Consider the following 17,174-nt stretch of genomic DNA (forward strand, 5'->3'; position numbering starts at 1 on the left):
TTGGTGATCACGTAACGTGTTTGAGTACTGAGTCGACTCATCTTTGATTTGAGCAAAAATAATTGAGCCAGCGTTCTACCTGTCTCAAGTTATAAAGCAGTACTCAAAATGGCCGCTTTTGTTGAACGCATCCACGTTTACGAACGTTGCCGGATTTAAAACGATTTACCTTCGCAAATTTGTCAGCATTGATTTCTTCCATGTTTCAGCTCACATCGTATTGCCGTTTGAGCCGGTTAGTTGACCATACAGCATCGTAATGGTTTATTATTTTTCAAACAGACAGAGCCTTTCGCTTTCAGAAAAAATATCTGACCTAGGCATTTCACTCTCGTAGACGAACAGAAAACTGACACAATTTCCGTAAAATGTTATAAATCAATCTCCTTTTGAAGAACGTTCGCTTACATCTTCAACAAAATAATAAATATTTGAGTTGAGCGAAAGTTGAGTCGGTCTCAACTGAGATGAGTTTTGAGTTCGTTCGTGAGATCCCCGTCATACTCAATTCTCAGCTGAGTGGAAACTCAAATCTCATCTGCTGTTTGAGTTTAAAACCTGAGAACGCTCGTGAAACTAGGCCCGTATCTTACTCTGTAACTAAGACACATTTCAACCTTAAGTCTTTCTTAAGCTTATAGCTACATTTAACTTACGAATATACGATGTTATAATTGAAAGCCCATAGACACTCAAAATCAACGAATATTTCGTACAATATTTCGAAAAATAAAGTTAACACATAACAAATTAGTGCTCCTTATAGTAATAGTCAAGTTCAACGCTAGATGTGTTCAGGAAACACAGACTAAACAAGATACACAATGCTCTTCTTTTTTTTGGGATAATATATTCAACACGTGTTCATGTACCATGTTAGTGTTTGTGGTTTTATGAAAGAGATATCGTTGCGGGAAATTCACATGAAATATATTTTTTTTCCACACAACATATCAAAGCGCTTAAGGCACTGAAGTTGTTCTCTATTGCAAAACGTAAGACGCAACTCATTTTTTAAATTATCTTATTGCTTTCAAAATCGCAAGTTGACATGAACACAAACCCATTCAGATTTATAAGAGCGTGTCTTAACGCACATGTCGAGATGTGTGTGCACTGTTTATCATCATATTTTGTTATATAGATAACTTAACAAAATGTAACGTAACGAACATTTTGGGAATTCTTGAATTATATAATAATCGAAATTTGTATCAAGGAAATAAACCAAGTTTTATAGAATCTTTAATAGGCATTCACGCCGAGATCAACATTTCGTTGCCTCGAGTTATCAAACGGTCAATAGACCGGACAAGAGTATTGTTCACCTTGCTTGTCAAATCATCGGTTTATTCCGTTTGTATTCGTTATATGTGTCCATTGCATACGTCATATTTGCGTTGGAAGTTGTTCGACACATGACTTTGCACACGGCCCATCAGAATTTGCACGCGTTACAATCAACTTCTGTATCTTGCTTCTACTAAAAAAACTGTCTCACGCCCACAACCGTATAGGAGAGGTTGTAATTTATTGCTGTCGCGGGCGGGGCCCGTTGCGGGTCTTCGCTTTTTTCTTGAATTTGACAAACATTTGAAAACGTTGTGTTGAGTTTAATAAATAGAAATACAACGTTAAGAATCTGAAGTGGACTTCGTTAACGTTTATGTTAGTATCGTTGTAAAGACTACGTCACAAAAATAACAACAACATGTCCTCTTTTTAGACGTTCTGGAACGCATTAAAACATATTATGAAGATGGTATATGAGAACCATTTAATATAAAATAAAATTTGCGATCACCATTATATTAAATAAATATTGTGGAATTATCGAATACCTATCACACTCTAAGAAAAATAATTTCATGATGGAAATCCACTTTTCAAAACTGTTGACACCATATACAATTCAAAAAAACAATATGATAATTGATGAAAAAATATGCGAGCAGTACGTTTTACTCACGAATTAGGTAGTCATAAAGACAGCGATGTTGAACCCGTACTTTGTTGTTTATGCATTACTTGTTACCCTAGTATTTAAAATGGTATCAACCAATATTTGACCTTAAAATCGGTAGAACACTTATTCGCTCTTTCGACGTTGCTGTTTTACCCAGTTTTTCACCTTTAATGCCTATACATAATACCAGCAGGCACGAATTAATACATTCGAATATGTAATAGGCTAATTCGAGAGAAATCCCCTGAAATTTGGCTGCAACACTGTGTCTGTGCACTGCGTAAATGATTTCACACTGTTCAATGTACGGAATTCCGGACTACTCTCTGCATGTTCAAACGACACATAGACACAAATTGTGGCCCACTTACAATTACGCGTAAAAAATCCATCACGCAGACTTTCATGTCTGTACTCGGTCACTAAATCGTCAGGGGAAGACAAATTGACTATGACATCGATAAACACACTTTTGCGTTCAAGATGAGAAAAAAACACTACCGAAATAGTAAAGTGTCACGTAAAGAGGAAAATCGTTTCATGATCTAACCACAAATGTGTGTCGTAATCGATCAGCACGTCTGAAAATCGTTCTGAAGGCCTGAATAGGCTACCCTAATTTGTCAGTTTGCTGTATTTGCTTTTATATTCAATTTTATATTGAAAGGCATTGTACTAAAAGATGTAAAAGACACGTATTGTAATAAATGTTTTTTTTACTTTTTATATAAATGATCCTTTCAAATTGTTTCATTTAACACGAGATTCATATAATGTTTCAATATTTAAATGATTGTAGTTCAAGAACTGAAACAATGGCCGCGAATTATTTCTCGGCGCGTATGTAGGCTGCAGGCCTGTGATAAAGGTTAGGGTAATGAACCAAAACTGGCTTGCAAAACTTGCTCTTAACCTTAGTTGTTCGCAAGCGAACAACCGAGAATGAGCATTTTGTATCTATGTTACCATACCACATCTAGCGTTGACAATTTTGATACTGCTATAATGGGTAATCATTATTTTACGAAATATTTTGCAAAATATTCGTTGATTTTGAGTACTTATGTTAATTATGTTTTTAGTAGAGACCAATATTCGCCTTCATTCTAAATATCATTTAGACACATATCCGTAGGAATAAATTTCATGATTTTTTTTATTTTAATACAAAGGTGGGTGTGTTTTTTCAATATATTAAAAGCAATATCATCATGATATGATTGTTGAAACATAATTTATGTTAATAAAAATGTGTAACTGTTATTGTTGACGCACAGACAGTACCGAAAATTGCTCCCCCTCCTTAATTTTATGTATAAGCAACAACAATGTTTTTTTTTGAAATGGAAAGATACTTGTGTACTAGTATGTCACAGTTTTTTGAAACAGCTTTAGGTTCAAGTAATTTAAAAGAAAAGTCTAAATGCTGTTTTGTTGGAAAACCTTTGCCACAATTAAAACAATTTGATTGTAAGGAGGGCCAATGTAATTAATTTCCGTAAAATATATTCGTTATTTTATTGTGCCGATTTAAAATGGTTTCATGTTAAATAGGTAGGTTGTCTAATATCACATTACGCAAGAAAACCCAGTATTATTTGTAAACTCATTGTTTTGATTCCGATCAAGCATCTTAGCATTGAGAACGTTGCAAATTCATTTTAATTACACACACAAACTGGTCTCAGATCGTCGAAAAATTGCGATACTAAAACAATAAGATTTTGTCGAAATTGTATTCTTGAAGGATTTGGGTGCAAACATGATAAATCGTAACTGTATATACACGCCGAACACTCTGAATTTCCATTCTCCAATCATGTTCATCCCAAAAGGTCCGCGAAAGTAGCAATTGTTTTTATTGGTAAACCGTACACAAAGCGCCGGGTCATTAATGTATGGAGGAATGTACTGAACGTAAAGAAAATTGCACAATGCATAATGTATACTCCACTGAAAATAATAATTAATGTACTGCAAACAACAACAACAGTCATATGAAGTCAGTAATGGCGTTCCATATTAATGGGCGGCAGCCTGTAATGTCGAGTCGTTATCACAACCATGTACACATTTGTCGAGTTACCTTAAAGGAACAGCTGCATATTATGGTTAAATCATGTAATTGAAATGTAAATGTTTAACCATTAAGAAATGCTTCATGCGTTTCATATGACAGAGATATGTGTCTTATGCACAGCATTTTGCTAAGACAAAAATACAATTAATGTTTTTCTTCACAAATGGGAAACATAGTTTCAGTAATTTAATTTTAGAAGTAAAATTTCCGCATATTTTTCACTACCAAAAAAATTTGACAATGCCCCTTTTTAACTTGGACAATGACACAAATAAGAACAGTAAATGGAATGTAATTATTAATGAAAAATTATTCACTTGATGTTGATTTTTCGTTTGCGAAATATGTTTTTAATAGCTACAGTATTTGGTGTAATTAGTTTGACCTGGACTCAGTGTATGTATAATTTTTATTTCCTTGTAAATTTGATTTGTTTCAATGTTGTCATATGTTTTAAAGATAGTTAAATTAATTACCTGACAACTTGTTACATTTTTTACTATTTAGAAATAATATAAAAATGCAATCAAAACGGTTATACAACATGTTTGCCTTTCACGGGGTCCAAACCCGGAAACTCGAGACGCGGTATTTGTAAAATAATTGATGGAAAGCGTAACACAGGCTTTCTTATTTTTCCTTTTTTGATTGATGTTTATTTTAACGCAGTTATGCCTAGTGGACTCTCCCATCCTTCTAAATTGGATCAATTTATTAAAAAAATTAGGGATGTCTGGTATATTTATTTCAATATTTAGAATATTTCTTACAGAAATTCCTTCCAGCAAACAGCACAGACTCTGATGAGACGCCGCATCCTGCGGCGTCTCATCTGGGTCTTCGCTGTTTGCCAAGGCCTTTTTTCTAGACGCTAAGCATACATGGGTTAATACCAACGGATATTTGTACAGGTGTCAAGATTGTAACCGTCCCTTTCTGTACATAATGCATAAATTACGCTTTAAATATATGACATATTTTGATAAATTTCATTTCGCAAAACTGCTTACAATTCCCTTCAACACAAACAAACAATATAGTATATCCCGCAAGAGGATGTGAACGACCAAGAGGGAGTTAAATGGGTCCGTATATACCGTTGGTGTGGACATTTGATTGAGCGTATCAAAGATATCGTGGTTACAAACTTGCGTTAGAACTCTGAGGTCGTAAATTCATATTCAGAATAATCCTTTACCTACTGATTCTTATTATTAGCGCCTTCTAAAATTCACTTAACGTGCACTTATTGGGGGTCATGTCCATCTAAAGAAATTAAAAAGCTTGCTTAAAAAGCATCCGTTAAATAGTTAGTTGTTTACATCCATCAAGTTATGCAAAAACATTTCTTTACAATATGTCCTAACAATTAAACGGTTGGATAAAGCATCGTAACTTTCGTTATGTATTGCGCCATACATGTCTTCCATTTTAGTCAAAAGATGTTAGCCAAAACTAAAAGGGAAATAACTTACATGTTTTCAAGTACAACACGCATTTAGAAAAATGATTTTGGAAGTTTGTATGTAAAAAAACTATGCGGGGAATACCCCCGAATCGTCGTTGAGTCCTGTTACAAAACAAGGCGAATCATAGTGTGCATCTCAATCTTCGGTCAGGTCCAATATCAATTCAAATCAAATTATTTTAACAACACTCTTAATGCATTCATTACATATTAGATTTTAGTTTATCAACGAATAAATTAACTCTATGTAAATTTACAAAAAGATTGATTATGTTAGACAGTTTTTTACTTCACCCATAGTTCTGATTACATGTACAGGTGGCGCTGCCTCGGGTCCAATGTGCATGGACTGTTTGAGACTACCTTCCCCTAGCGACTGTAACCACGTAGTCCAGTGTACAGAGCACGAGGTGAGGTACAACTCAGTTCAACGAACACGGTTGGTAAATGCCGTCCAAGCAATAAAAGAACTATAAGTTTGCCATGACTTGTAAAACACCATCGACTTCTGATGTTAATGAATCAATTGCAGTTTAGAGAAAGCCGCTTTTATTATTATTTTGGTCTCGGTTTGGGAAATAATTGTCAACAGCAAACGGTCCGTATTTGCTCCACATATGATATCCCCGGGTATACTAATATACAATGAAATCTGAAAGAGCCATGCTCAGCCCTATGGAAATACTGGTTGTGGAACTTCTGTAAACTTCTTTTGCAAATAGAAAAAAGACTATGAACTTTTGTTCGTAAAAATACAAATTCTAGTATTAAGTCCGTGTATTTGATATCTTAACCGTTAAACAACAAACTTGTTTCTTCTTACTCGTTAATTTGTTCCGTCAATTTAGGTTTGTCACGTGACCCAAATCGTTTCCGATGGAGGACATCTGTTCTATGATACTGGCTGCCAGGCTACGTCTGTAAGTAATGCATCAAAACAAATGATCTATGACACGGGATTCCAATGCACGTATGCCAGTAGCAAAATGTTAAACATGCTTGTACAACAAAGATCAAATCAACGCGCTAAAGAAAATGTACTAACATTAAGAACACCATCAATTCGGACGTTAGTAACACAATAAAATCAATACAATTAAAAAGTAAACATTTGAAGACTGTGTCTTTACGCAAAAATGATGTTCGTACACTATTAAGCGCATAGCAATCTATGTATTTTCCGTTGAAGTTAATTCAACTACGACCAGAAGACTTTATGAAGTATTCTTCGCAAAACGTTTACCAAATAAATGTAAGAATAAACAGTATGTAATATAAATTCAAAAATATCGAAGCATTTCACAAGTAATATTATTTTCAAAAAAGGATTTCTATTTCATTGTAATGAAATGTCACAATAGGAACATGCGCATTAAATATTTACCACGTATTATAATACACAATCAAACATGTTTGTAAAATCTTAAAAGGAATATGACTTGAACCCAGATTAAACAGATCAGACAGTCAAATACTCCAGTCAATTTGCGAACATTAAAAGGGGAACACAAACGATCCTGACCCTGTATATGAAAAGAAGTCGTATTAACGGTGGTATAGCATTAATGATATCTGTATTAGTACTAATTAAAGTAGTATGAATGTTCTGTACTTGAATTTACTATCACAATCAGTGCATTGCGACAAACCATAGATACCCTTTCAGTAATAACACATTTGAATAAAATTGAAAACAAAAACCAACATCATGATAACCAATATATATGTTTAATTATACGTTTGTCAATATTACATATAGAAATAATAAAGCTTTTTAATCACATGAATCCATTGGCGAAATAAAACTTGGTGTGTAAACTAAGCCTTATTTCCATCTTGTGGAAAAACAATACACAGGCTCAGTCAAGGCACGACATTTAATTAAGTATCATGAAGTAATTAGATTTGTTTGTCGTAGTGTATTGTTACTTGCCTTTGCTTCGCACTCCAAAATGAACCACACGGAATTGCTCTATGAACAGGTTTTTCTTTGCCACTATAAAACCTTTTTCGTATTCTTCATTTCGTCAATGGCACTATTGTATTTTATTTCAAAGCGATGCCCGAACAGGCAGAGATCAATCGAGGCTCACATCTCCAAAGTCACTCGGCGAACCAATGGGGACGTCGAGACGTGCATTGAGTGTTGCCAAGGCGACTATTGCAACCTCCAGGGATGCGGATCACAACGTAAGTCAAGCAATGACGTCAACAATTGTTGAAAAGAAAATCGTTAATACAATGTATCTCATTAATAGTCTTGCAAGTCTTGGACATCTTAATCGTGTCTCTTTACTAAGAAATAAGTGTAATTGCCCCAAAACTAAACACAAATCCTTTATATATTCTGTATTACTAATATTTTTATTTCAATTGCAACGCTACGACGTACCGGTATATGCGTTTTATCAATAATTTTTCGCTTAGTGTGATGCTAGGCTAACCATCAAACAGGACTTAACCCTAAATGATTTCCACTGGCAGTTCTAAGGTGTTAACCCGAGCGTTGATAATGTTAGACTTTTTAAATATATTCTCCTTGTCGGGCGTTTCTTGTTTGCATTATGTTTTAGCAGTCACATAAACAAAAAGCTATGTAATATAGATCTTGTACACCTAATATTGCTGCTTTACTTTGTATTTACACGATGATGATCTGGAATATTAAAAATGTGATGCTATGATTCTATATTCTTTAATCTTATTGTAAAAAGAAGGGATATAGTTGACACTTGTTGTAGCTTCATTTCATCGTTCTTCAAAAAGTTGGTAATTTGTTGCTCTGGTCTCCTTCCTACCATTGAGTAATTCAATGGTAATTAAATTAAGTGCGTTTTAATTCCCCTTTATTATTGTTTAATTTGAGTTGCAATGCTATGACGTTAATTTTTATTTACACTTATATATCGATATATATCGTCAATATTGATGGGCCAAGTGTGAGGTTGAGCGCTGTAAAAACCGGTTTAAACCCTCAATGCGTTGCATTGGCCGTTTCAATGCGATTACACCTGCTTCATTCTTCTATGTGTATTTTGTTTGTTCGTGCTGTTTGGGCAATTGGTCACTTGCCTTGAATAAAGGACCAACAACTTGTACATAATTAGAATGCAATACTGATCCAGCAGCTGGATTTTCACATATTTATTATGTATGTTATGTTGGGTTGAATGTTCTGTCCTTAATTTTAATGAATTATGAAACTTGCTGACTTAAACAAAAAACATCAGGATGTTAACAAGAACTCATCTCATGATAATATTTTCAGAGTTTTTTTTTCATGAATTGAACATTTGTATTAAACGTTGATTGAATACTTGAATGCACAGTTTTGATTCATTTGAGTACCTTGATATCATACATACAAACAAACCGGCCATCCGCAGTCGTGATGATGGAAATCATATGGTTTTAAACGTACTACATTTTAAACACATATGCATAGCATAACACAGTATAGATATACAATATGCACAAAACTCAATATGTAATGCAATCAGAAATTAAATTACATATGTAACACATATAAAGTGATCTATAAAATAGAAGTCAAGGCTACGCAATGCATATAGGTTAGTAAATTGTTCCCGTACTATGCAGATGTAAGGAAAGCTTTTACATTGTACACATACTTTGAAGCTAAGGCATATTGTTTTGCTTTTAGTTGAAATATTCTGCAAAAGCATTTACATTTAATTTTTCCTGCATGTTAATATACTCCTCAATGCATATATATATATTAATATTATTAGCATAAATGAGTTATAAGCAAAAGTATATATTTGTTGGAGATAACATAAGATAACAGTTCATAAGTAGATGCTAAATGTCAACATACCTTTGGTTTCATTGGTTGTTTATATATTTACTCTGTAAGCTACATACTTTGTTAAATCATTTATAAGGAAACACTTTACGTATAATACAATTGCATGTAAATTTATGTTTAAAAATTACAAATCTGCATAAAAGCAAGAACTTGTATAATTTGACATAGTTTTTAAATTGTTGAAGCTTCCTATATAGTTATGATACTTTCGTTTCAAATGGACTCACTATTGTTTATTTTTTATTTACGTTATGTATTTATTAAAATCCTCAGTACTATAATCATTTTTTGTTATAAGTAAACTTATAGTGAGATGCTATTGTATTAAGGTAACAAGTTCGTTCAGATATTTCATTATTATCTTCAGTTTTAATTTATATATATATCGTGTTTGATATTACCTTGTTTATGATAGGCTGCAAACATACTTAGCTGGCTTTCCACCTTGAAAGTCCACTGAAACTGGGATAGTATCATCATTTAAAATGATTTTACTTCAAATTTTCTATTTCTTCAATCTCCTCACCTCAAAAGCTCAAAAGGTTTATTAAAGTTTAGAACTTACGAGGTTTCAATGACTTGTCCACACCTTGGAACGCTTAAATGTCATCGACATTTTATTGATCCGATAAAGAATAAATGCATTAGATTCAACCAGGCGAATTAATACTTAAGGTCAGAACTAATTTTAATTAAAGATATGGTAAACGAATTAAAAAAAATCCTGTAAATCCCTTTTTAAGAAATTAAACAAATATATATTGCGTTTGTAAAAATGTATTTAATAATCTAGAATTGCTAAGTGATAATGCGTTGTATATTTCTTTTAAGATCCCTTGTTTTAACCCAGGTCGAGTTTTTTCGTTCAACACTTTTTCTTCATATTTTGATTAACTTAGATTTTTCCAAACATGAAAAGCGTAGTAAATTCTTGCATTTAATAACAGTTCTTGCTATAATTATATTTCCAGCTATACCAGACGTCACACTCCGTGGACCGATTTGCTTTAAATGTGACGTACAGGAAACACTTGACTCCTGTGAGACAGTGGTCAACTGTGGATCGGGCAACGTAGGTTTAAATGTGTTCATTATATTCCAATTACATTTAATTACCAAACATATCACCCGAGTCTCGTCATGCACGTAAGTCTTATTGCATATGCGGCAAGCGAAACTCCAGACCAGTCAGCCGTTTCGCAACGGTCAGGATCTACGCTGTTCTTTTAATTAGATAGCGAAACCTCATAGTGGACATGGAGGGTAGCTTCGCTGTCCGTAAATGAAATAACACCTGTTTCTGCATTAATGTTATTGATGCAGATTTCTAAACAACTTTGACTTTTAAAATCAATTTGTACAAACAGTTATAATTTCATCAATCCTATCATGTTTTTTTTTAATTGATATTTACTTTTGATAATACCAATGTGTCCGAATACTTATATCGTCCAATAGAATTTAAGCACACTATTTCTTTAAATATAGTTTAAGCATACTGTTTCTCACAGTATGGCTTAAGCACGATTTTATCTTCCAAAAGCATGTAAGCAAACTTATTATTCAAGTAGGATTTTAACATACTTTTATCGTCGAATAGGGTTGAAGTATTTTTTAATCCTCAATAAGTTAAAAACATTTTTTCTTCCAATATGACCTAAGCCTACTTTTATTTTCTAAAAGGGTTTAAGCGTACTTTTCCTTTAAATGTATGTTTTTGCTCTTCAAATATGTTTTAGCATTAGTGTATATAATTATTTTACACGATTTTAGTAGGTGGACTGTTATATGCCCACTTGTAACCACCCGTGTGATTTTAATGTCGGCAAGCTGTAGTTCTAAACACAAGCCATATTCTATTGGTTACCTAAAGGGGAAATATGACACATCTTTCTCCAGGAATGCTTCCTGTCTACCGTAGTCACTCCTCTTACCAACGCAGAGAAGTACACGAGTAAATGCATGGCCAAAGGAGTAAGTTCTTGAATCAAGCCAACTTTGTGAAGCCTTTTTTGACCGTTGATGTACATAAGTTACAATTAACAATTACTTAAAACCACGGTTTTTAATTTCCATTCATCCTAAAATTACCTCAATGTAATGTATATACTCATGTGACAAAGGTTTTTGACAGTGAAACGTTGTTAGTAATAATTAAATAATAAATAACTGGAATAAATTGAATAATTGATTTATGTACAGTGTCTCGTACGCGAAATGTTAAAACATCTTTACTACATGCGTCGATTCTTACCTATCAGTGTGATTTTACGCTGTAAAAATTGCGCTTCTTTGAAGATTGATGCTAACGCGCATGAGGCACTGACCCGTAATGCAAATTGACAATAAATAAAAACACAAATTAGCCATGTGCATGTGTATGAGATTGATTTGACAAGTTTGAAAATTAATAAACTTATCTAGTGAACATTAGAAAAGATTGTCATTCTTCCGATGCCTATACTTTAGTGCATTGCAAATTGTACAAAATGGATGTGTGAAAAAATCCATGAAGTATTGTCATGGTCCAACGATGCATGCGCAGTCTCATTTCTATATATAGAAAGCCGTATTCATTGTTGCTGTGCCATTGTATTTTTTCACCAAAAAAGTTCATATCATTGACATATTTCTAAAATGGTGCGGTCACATATACTTCTCTGTAAAGCATTTCAATGCAAATAATTATTGTTGTGTGCTTGTGTGTCTAAATATATGAAGAGAGCTCAAATTGTATCAATTAACTCAGGTCGTTGAAGAGTCTTTCGCGTGTAATGCATAACTAGACTTTTTTAACGTAAATGAATATGGCATGTGACGAGCTGATATAATCAGTTTCCTTTTTTGGATATAAGTCTCTTTTTTGCAAAGTCGTTAGTGGCTTATGTTTGCACCTTTCTTTGGAAATGCAATACTGTTTAAAGGTGTTAAACATCTTGGCGTAATGCGTGCGATACAAAGGTAAGCTCGCGAGAACATTTGGCTTTAAGGACATTGCATTGTTAAAACAAGATAAGTATTGATAGAATTTCAGTGTAAAAGGCACTAAATGAAAATACATGGAACGATTTTGTTCTACTGTAAATATTAATATATTGGCAAATTATTTTAAACAAAATAGAAAAAGATACTGCTATAACCATTATCTATGATTTTGTGTTAAAACCCCCACATAACCATTATCTATGATTTTGTGTTATAACCCCCAAATAACCATCATCTATGATGTTGTGTTATAACCCCCAAATAACCATTAGCTATGATTTTGTGTTGTAACTCCCAAATATTCCATAGTTCATTTTCTTTAAATTGGTTTCCTTTTTTTACTGGCATCCGTGTGCAGTTTTCATTAATGGAACAGAACTGTGTAGGTTTTAAAAAATCTGCTTCATCTTGTAAGCGTAATTTCATATTGTTCTCAACTTCAAGGGGAGATGATTCTGAACTTATTGTTACGTTGCTCATTTACGATAGGGGTTGAGTACTCATTGATATGAAAACACTGTAAAAGTTTTAATGTGTTTACGACCCCCCCCCCACCTCTCACACTTAATTTTCATGAACATAATAAAAACAAAAAATGGTTACAATAAAACAGAATATTTATTTAAACTTAAATGTTTACATCAAAACAAAAAGTTAACAAAGAACACAAAAACAATAATTTGATTCTACTGGGGCTCAAACCTTGTGCCGCTCACATGTGAAGCGAGCGTGTAACCACTACACTACGGAACCGCTTTTAAAATCACCTTCTAACTCAGATATTAATAAGCAATTAATAGTCGGTTTAAATGTGAACCCGGAAGTTTAAACGCTGGATAGTGAGCGGGGTTAAAGGTCCATACCAAAGGGTCCATACCACTGGCAAGATACGGGTCAGGCCTGCGGCCTTCTATATGTGGTTCTTAAAAAAACCTGTAGGAGGACTTGATAGTAATGAGACTTGGGTGATGTGATGGTGCTCCTCATTGATAAGCGACTGCTTTCTTTATCAAGACTCATTATTACAATTAATAATACGTGTCGCGCTTCGCGCTCTATGGCGCCTTTATTAGTAACTAGGTGGTTGCTAGGATAGTGGAACAAAGAAGTTTAGTTTTTATACAAAACCAGAAAGTTTCACTGGATCGCGTATTTGCCCAGTCCCTTTGATCTTTTGGTATTGCCCAGTCCATGTGATCAGTTATTAATTAAAAGAATTAGCTTTGCATTATTGGCAGTAAATGTTGTAGTAAACGTAATAGGCTCAAATGCAGTACTTATTTACACTAATTTACACAAAAAATCACCACTACGCAAGATATTCTGACAACAAAAATATAGACATTGATCCGTAAAATAACTTCTCCTCCCATAAGCGAAAAAAAAACGAATTACATACTAGTCGCCGCACTTCAGTGCGACGCCAATAATATAGTGTGACTCCTTTGACGTTTGGGTTGTGAACCAGTGTGCAGCGGAATAATTGAGAGAACAACAAACATGTATTGGAATCAAGGAAACGATATGTAAAAGTATTTTATTCTAAACAGGTTTCTTTGGAATCCGGATAGTGCCAAGCCTTCGAGGTCGACACACGACATTCAAGCGACATTCTCTCGACGCACGATACGACGCGCGACAATCAAAATTTGTGAAACAAGACGAATACCAGGCATGGCTAGACTTGCCATGGCCAAACCGAAGACAGTAAAACAAAGGAGTATACTCCTTTTTTAACAGTGTACATACACAAATATACTTTATGCTCGTGAAAAGTCATGTGCGTTATACATTCACAAAATGCCCGTGCAACATTCTTTACCAATCACAAATAAAAACCGATCTGTATAAAAGTTAAACCGTTATTGTGCATGGACTAACCACACAATAAGCAAGACATTGTAAAGCGGATTAAATTAATCCGTGCACTACTTGAATATCTATTGAAATATTATTACATTAAAAACACTTCAATGTTTATTGTATGAATGTCAGTCAAAACAAGTTTTAAAACATATGTAAAAGTAAGATAATTATAATTTGTACAAAATTCTCTATTAAAACAACAGTGGAGTAGCATGACCCCATAATATGTTATATAGTATGATAAATCCAACAATATTAAAGTAAAATTGTTCACTTCTCGTATAGTGAATCAATTAAAAAAATAGTTGACATTTTTCGTTGGAAAATTGGCATTTTTACGTACAAATAAAATGAAACAAATGTATTATATATAAACGCATTGCAATTGCTAATGATAGTTTATTGTAAAACTGCTGGGTGTTTTTTTTTGTACGGACATATGTGTGTTAATCTTGTTGTATGGCTGTCTTTTATGCATATTACTTAAACTGCGGTGTGTCTTTATTATACATTCATATGCTTGTGAATCTTTATGCATAGCCGTTTTTAGCTCGACTATTATATATGAACTATATAAAGTGAAGCTATCCTACTCACCCCGGCGTTGGCGTTTCCATTTCCGTTTCCGTTAGCGTTAGCGTTAGCGTGCACATGTTAAAGTTTTCGTACTACCCAAATTATTTTCATTGACCCTTGACATATTGCTTTCATATTGTGCATACTTGTTTACCAACATGACCCCAACCTATAAACAAGAGCAGACAACTCTATCAAGCATTTTGTCATAATTATGACCCCTTTTTCACTTAGAATATGCAGCAAATGTTTAGGTTTTCGTACCACCCCATTTATTTTCATTGTTCCTTGACATATTGCTTTCATATCTTGCATACTTGTTTACAAACATCACCCCAACCTATAAACAAGAGCAGACAAGTCTATCAGGCATTTTGACATAATTATGGCCCCTTTTACACTTAGATAATTGAACATTTTGCTTAAATTGCCATAACTTCTTTATTTATAATCACATTTTATTATTACTTTGACAAAACAACACTAGTCTGAATACCACAATGGATTCCACTAAAAAAATACCCCACGCCCCTACCCAGAATCCCTCCCCCCCCCCAAACCTCCCCCCCCCCAAGTTAAAAAAACAACAACATCATCTTATAAATTACCACCCCCACATTATGCCCCCTCTCACCCTCCACCCCCACCCCCCTACCCCCCTCAATTTTTTTTAAGCATCATCTAATAAATTACCACACCCAACATTATACCACCTCTCACCCTCCTTACCCCCCCCATACCCCCCAATTTTTTTATATATTTTTTTCTATTTTATTTTTGAAAGATCGTCTAATAAATTACCACACCCCACATTATACCCCCTCTCAACCCCCCCCCCCCCCAACAACATTTTTTTTTATTTTTTTTTATTTTTGAAAGATCGTCTAATAAATGAGAGAATATGAACAATTTCCCCATGATGGCTTACATTATACTGTCAAGCACTCGAATAGTCGAGCGCGCTGTCCTCTGACAGCTCTTGTTAGCGTATATTACCAAAACTGCTGTGTGTTTTTTGTACATACATATGCTTGTGAATCTTTTTGTAAAGCTGTCATTCGTGTATAATACCAAGTGATATTATTTACTGCCTGTTAAAGTTCATTATATCTATGATTAAATTCATAAGTAGAACTACTTTCCCTCTTCAAATGTAAATAACGAGCCCATGGACTGTAACTGCAAACAAGATACGTGGTTGTACCTACAACCATACTTACTATACAAAACACATGTATTTTTGTATAACTGCGCAAGGTTATATTTAACAAATGTGCTTTAATAGTTTTGTTTTTGTTCATAATATGTTCTTTTGAACGACAGCCTCGCTTTTTGCAAGAAAATACTTATTCGTTATTTTTTCATTAGAAACACCATATTAAATGCATGTCAAGGCATTGGGAAATCTTTATAGTGGAAAGCTCAATTAAGATGTATGTTGCAAAAGTATGTATGTTACAAAATTGTATTTACATGTTAGATAGTTCTACAAAGCGCACAGCTAAGTTACGATGTATTTTGTAAAATTGTTTATGCTGTAAAATTGAATCCATCTGTAAGACGTACAATATTATTTTTGATGCGATCTGCCCAACACACATGCACACACGCCACACACACTCCTCACACACACGCACACACATGCACACACGCCACACACACTCCTCACACACACGCACACACATGCACACACGCCACACACACTCCTCACACACACGCACACACATGCACACACGCCACACACACTCCTCACACACACGCACACACATGCACACACGCCACACACACTCCTCACACACACGCACACACATGCACACACGCACACACATGCACACACGCCACACACACTCCTCACACACACGCACACACATGCACACACGCCACACACACTCCTCACACACACGCACACACACGCACACACACGCACTCACACACTCCTCACACACTCCTCACACACACGCACACACACGCACACACACGCCACACACACTCCTCACACACACGCACACACACGCACTCACACAACCGCCTACATGCACAAAACGCAAAAGATACTGAAAAATAAAAGGTTATAAACGTTAAACCTGCATCATATAGCAGAACACAAGTATTTCCAACTCAAAATTAAAAAAAAAATGTTAAAAATTAAAAAAACTTCGTAATACAACTTCACATGACACAAACATACAAGACAATATAACGTTATATATTTTAAAGCAGTTAACAAAAATAAGAAGACACATTCTAAGCAGAACTCAGTGCAATGCGATAATTCTTATATATTATACTTAATTTATAAATTGTAACATTTAATGTCAAGGGTTTTGGGACTAAGAATAAGCGTGATGAAGTATTAAGCTGGCTAAATCAAAAGGCATTCTCTGTTGTTTTAATGCAAGAAATT

At 34.3% G+C, this 17,174-nt stretch overlaps 1 protein-coding gene across 2 annotated transcripts in view; it reads left to right on the plus strand.

Annotated features, from left to right (window-relative positions):
• Window positions 1–4,298: 4,298 nt before the first annotated feature.
• Window positions 4,299–17,174, plus strand: part of LOC127868170 (uncharacterized) — a 60,850-nt gene continuing 47,974 nt past the window's right edge. Inside the window, exons 1-6 of one of the 2 annotated variants that reach the window (XM_052409804.1) lie at window positions 4,299–4,442; window positions 5,833–5,924; window positions 6,363–6,434; window positions 7,572–7,704; window positions 10,315–10,415; window positions 11,243–11,317. In XM_052409804.1, the coding sequence (XP_052265764.1) occupies window positions 4,367–4,442; window positions 5,833–5,924; window positions 6,363–6,434; window positions 7,572–7,704; window positions 10,315–10,415; window positions 11,243–11,317 (549 nt within the window). In that variant the 5' untranslated portion in view covers window positions 4,299–4,366. The remainder of the gene's footprint in view (window positions 4,443–5,832; window positions 5,925–6,362; window positions 6,435–7,571; window positions 7,705–10,314; window positions 10,416–11,242; window positions 11,318–17,174) is intronic. The other variant, XM_052409805.1, reaches the window with a different exon arrangement.

This window comes from Dreissena polymorpha, chromosome 2 (genome assembly GCF_020536995.1).
Source record: "Dreissena polymorpha isolate Duluth1 chromosome 2, UMN_Dpol_1.0, whole genome shotgun sequence".
Lineage (NCBI taxonomy): Eukaryota > Metazoa > Mollusca > Bivalvia > Myida > Dreissenidae > Dreissena > Dreissena polymorpha.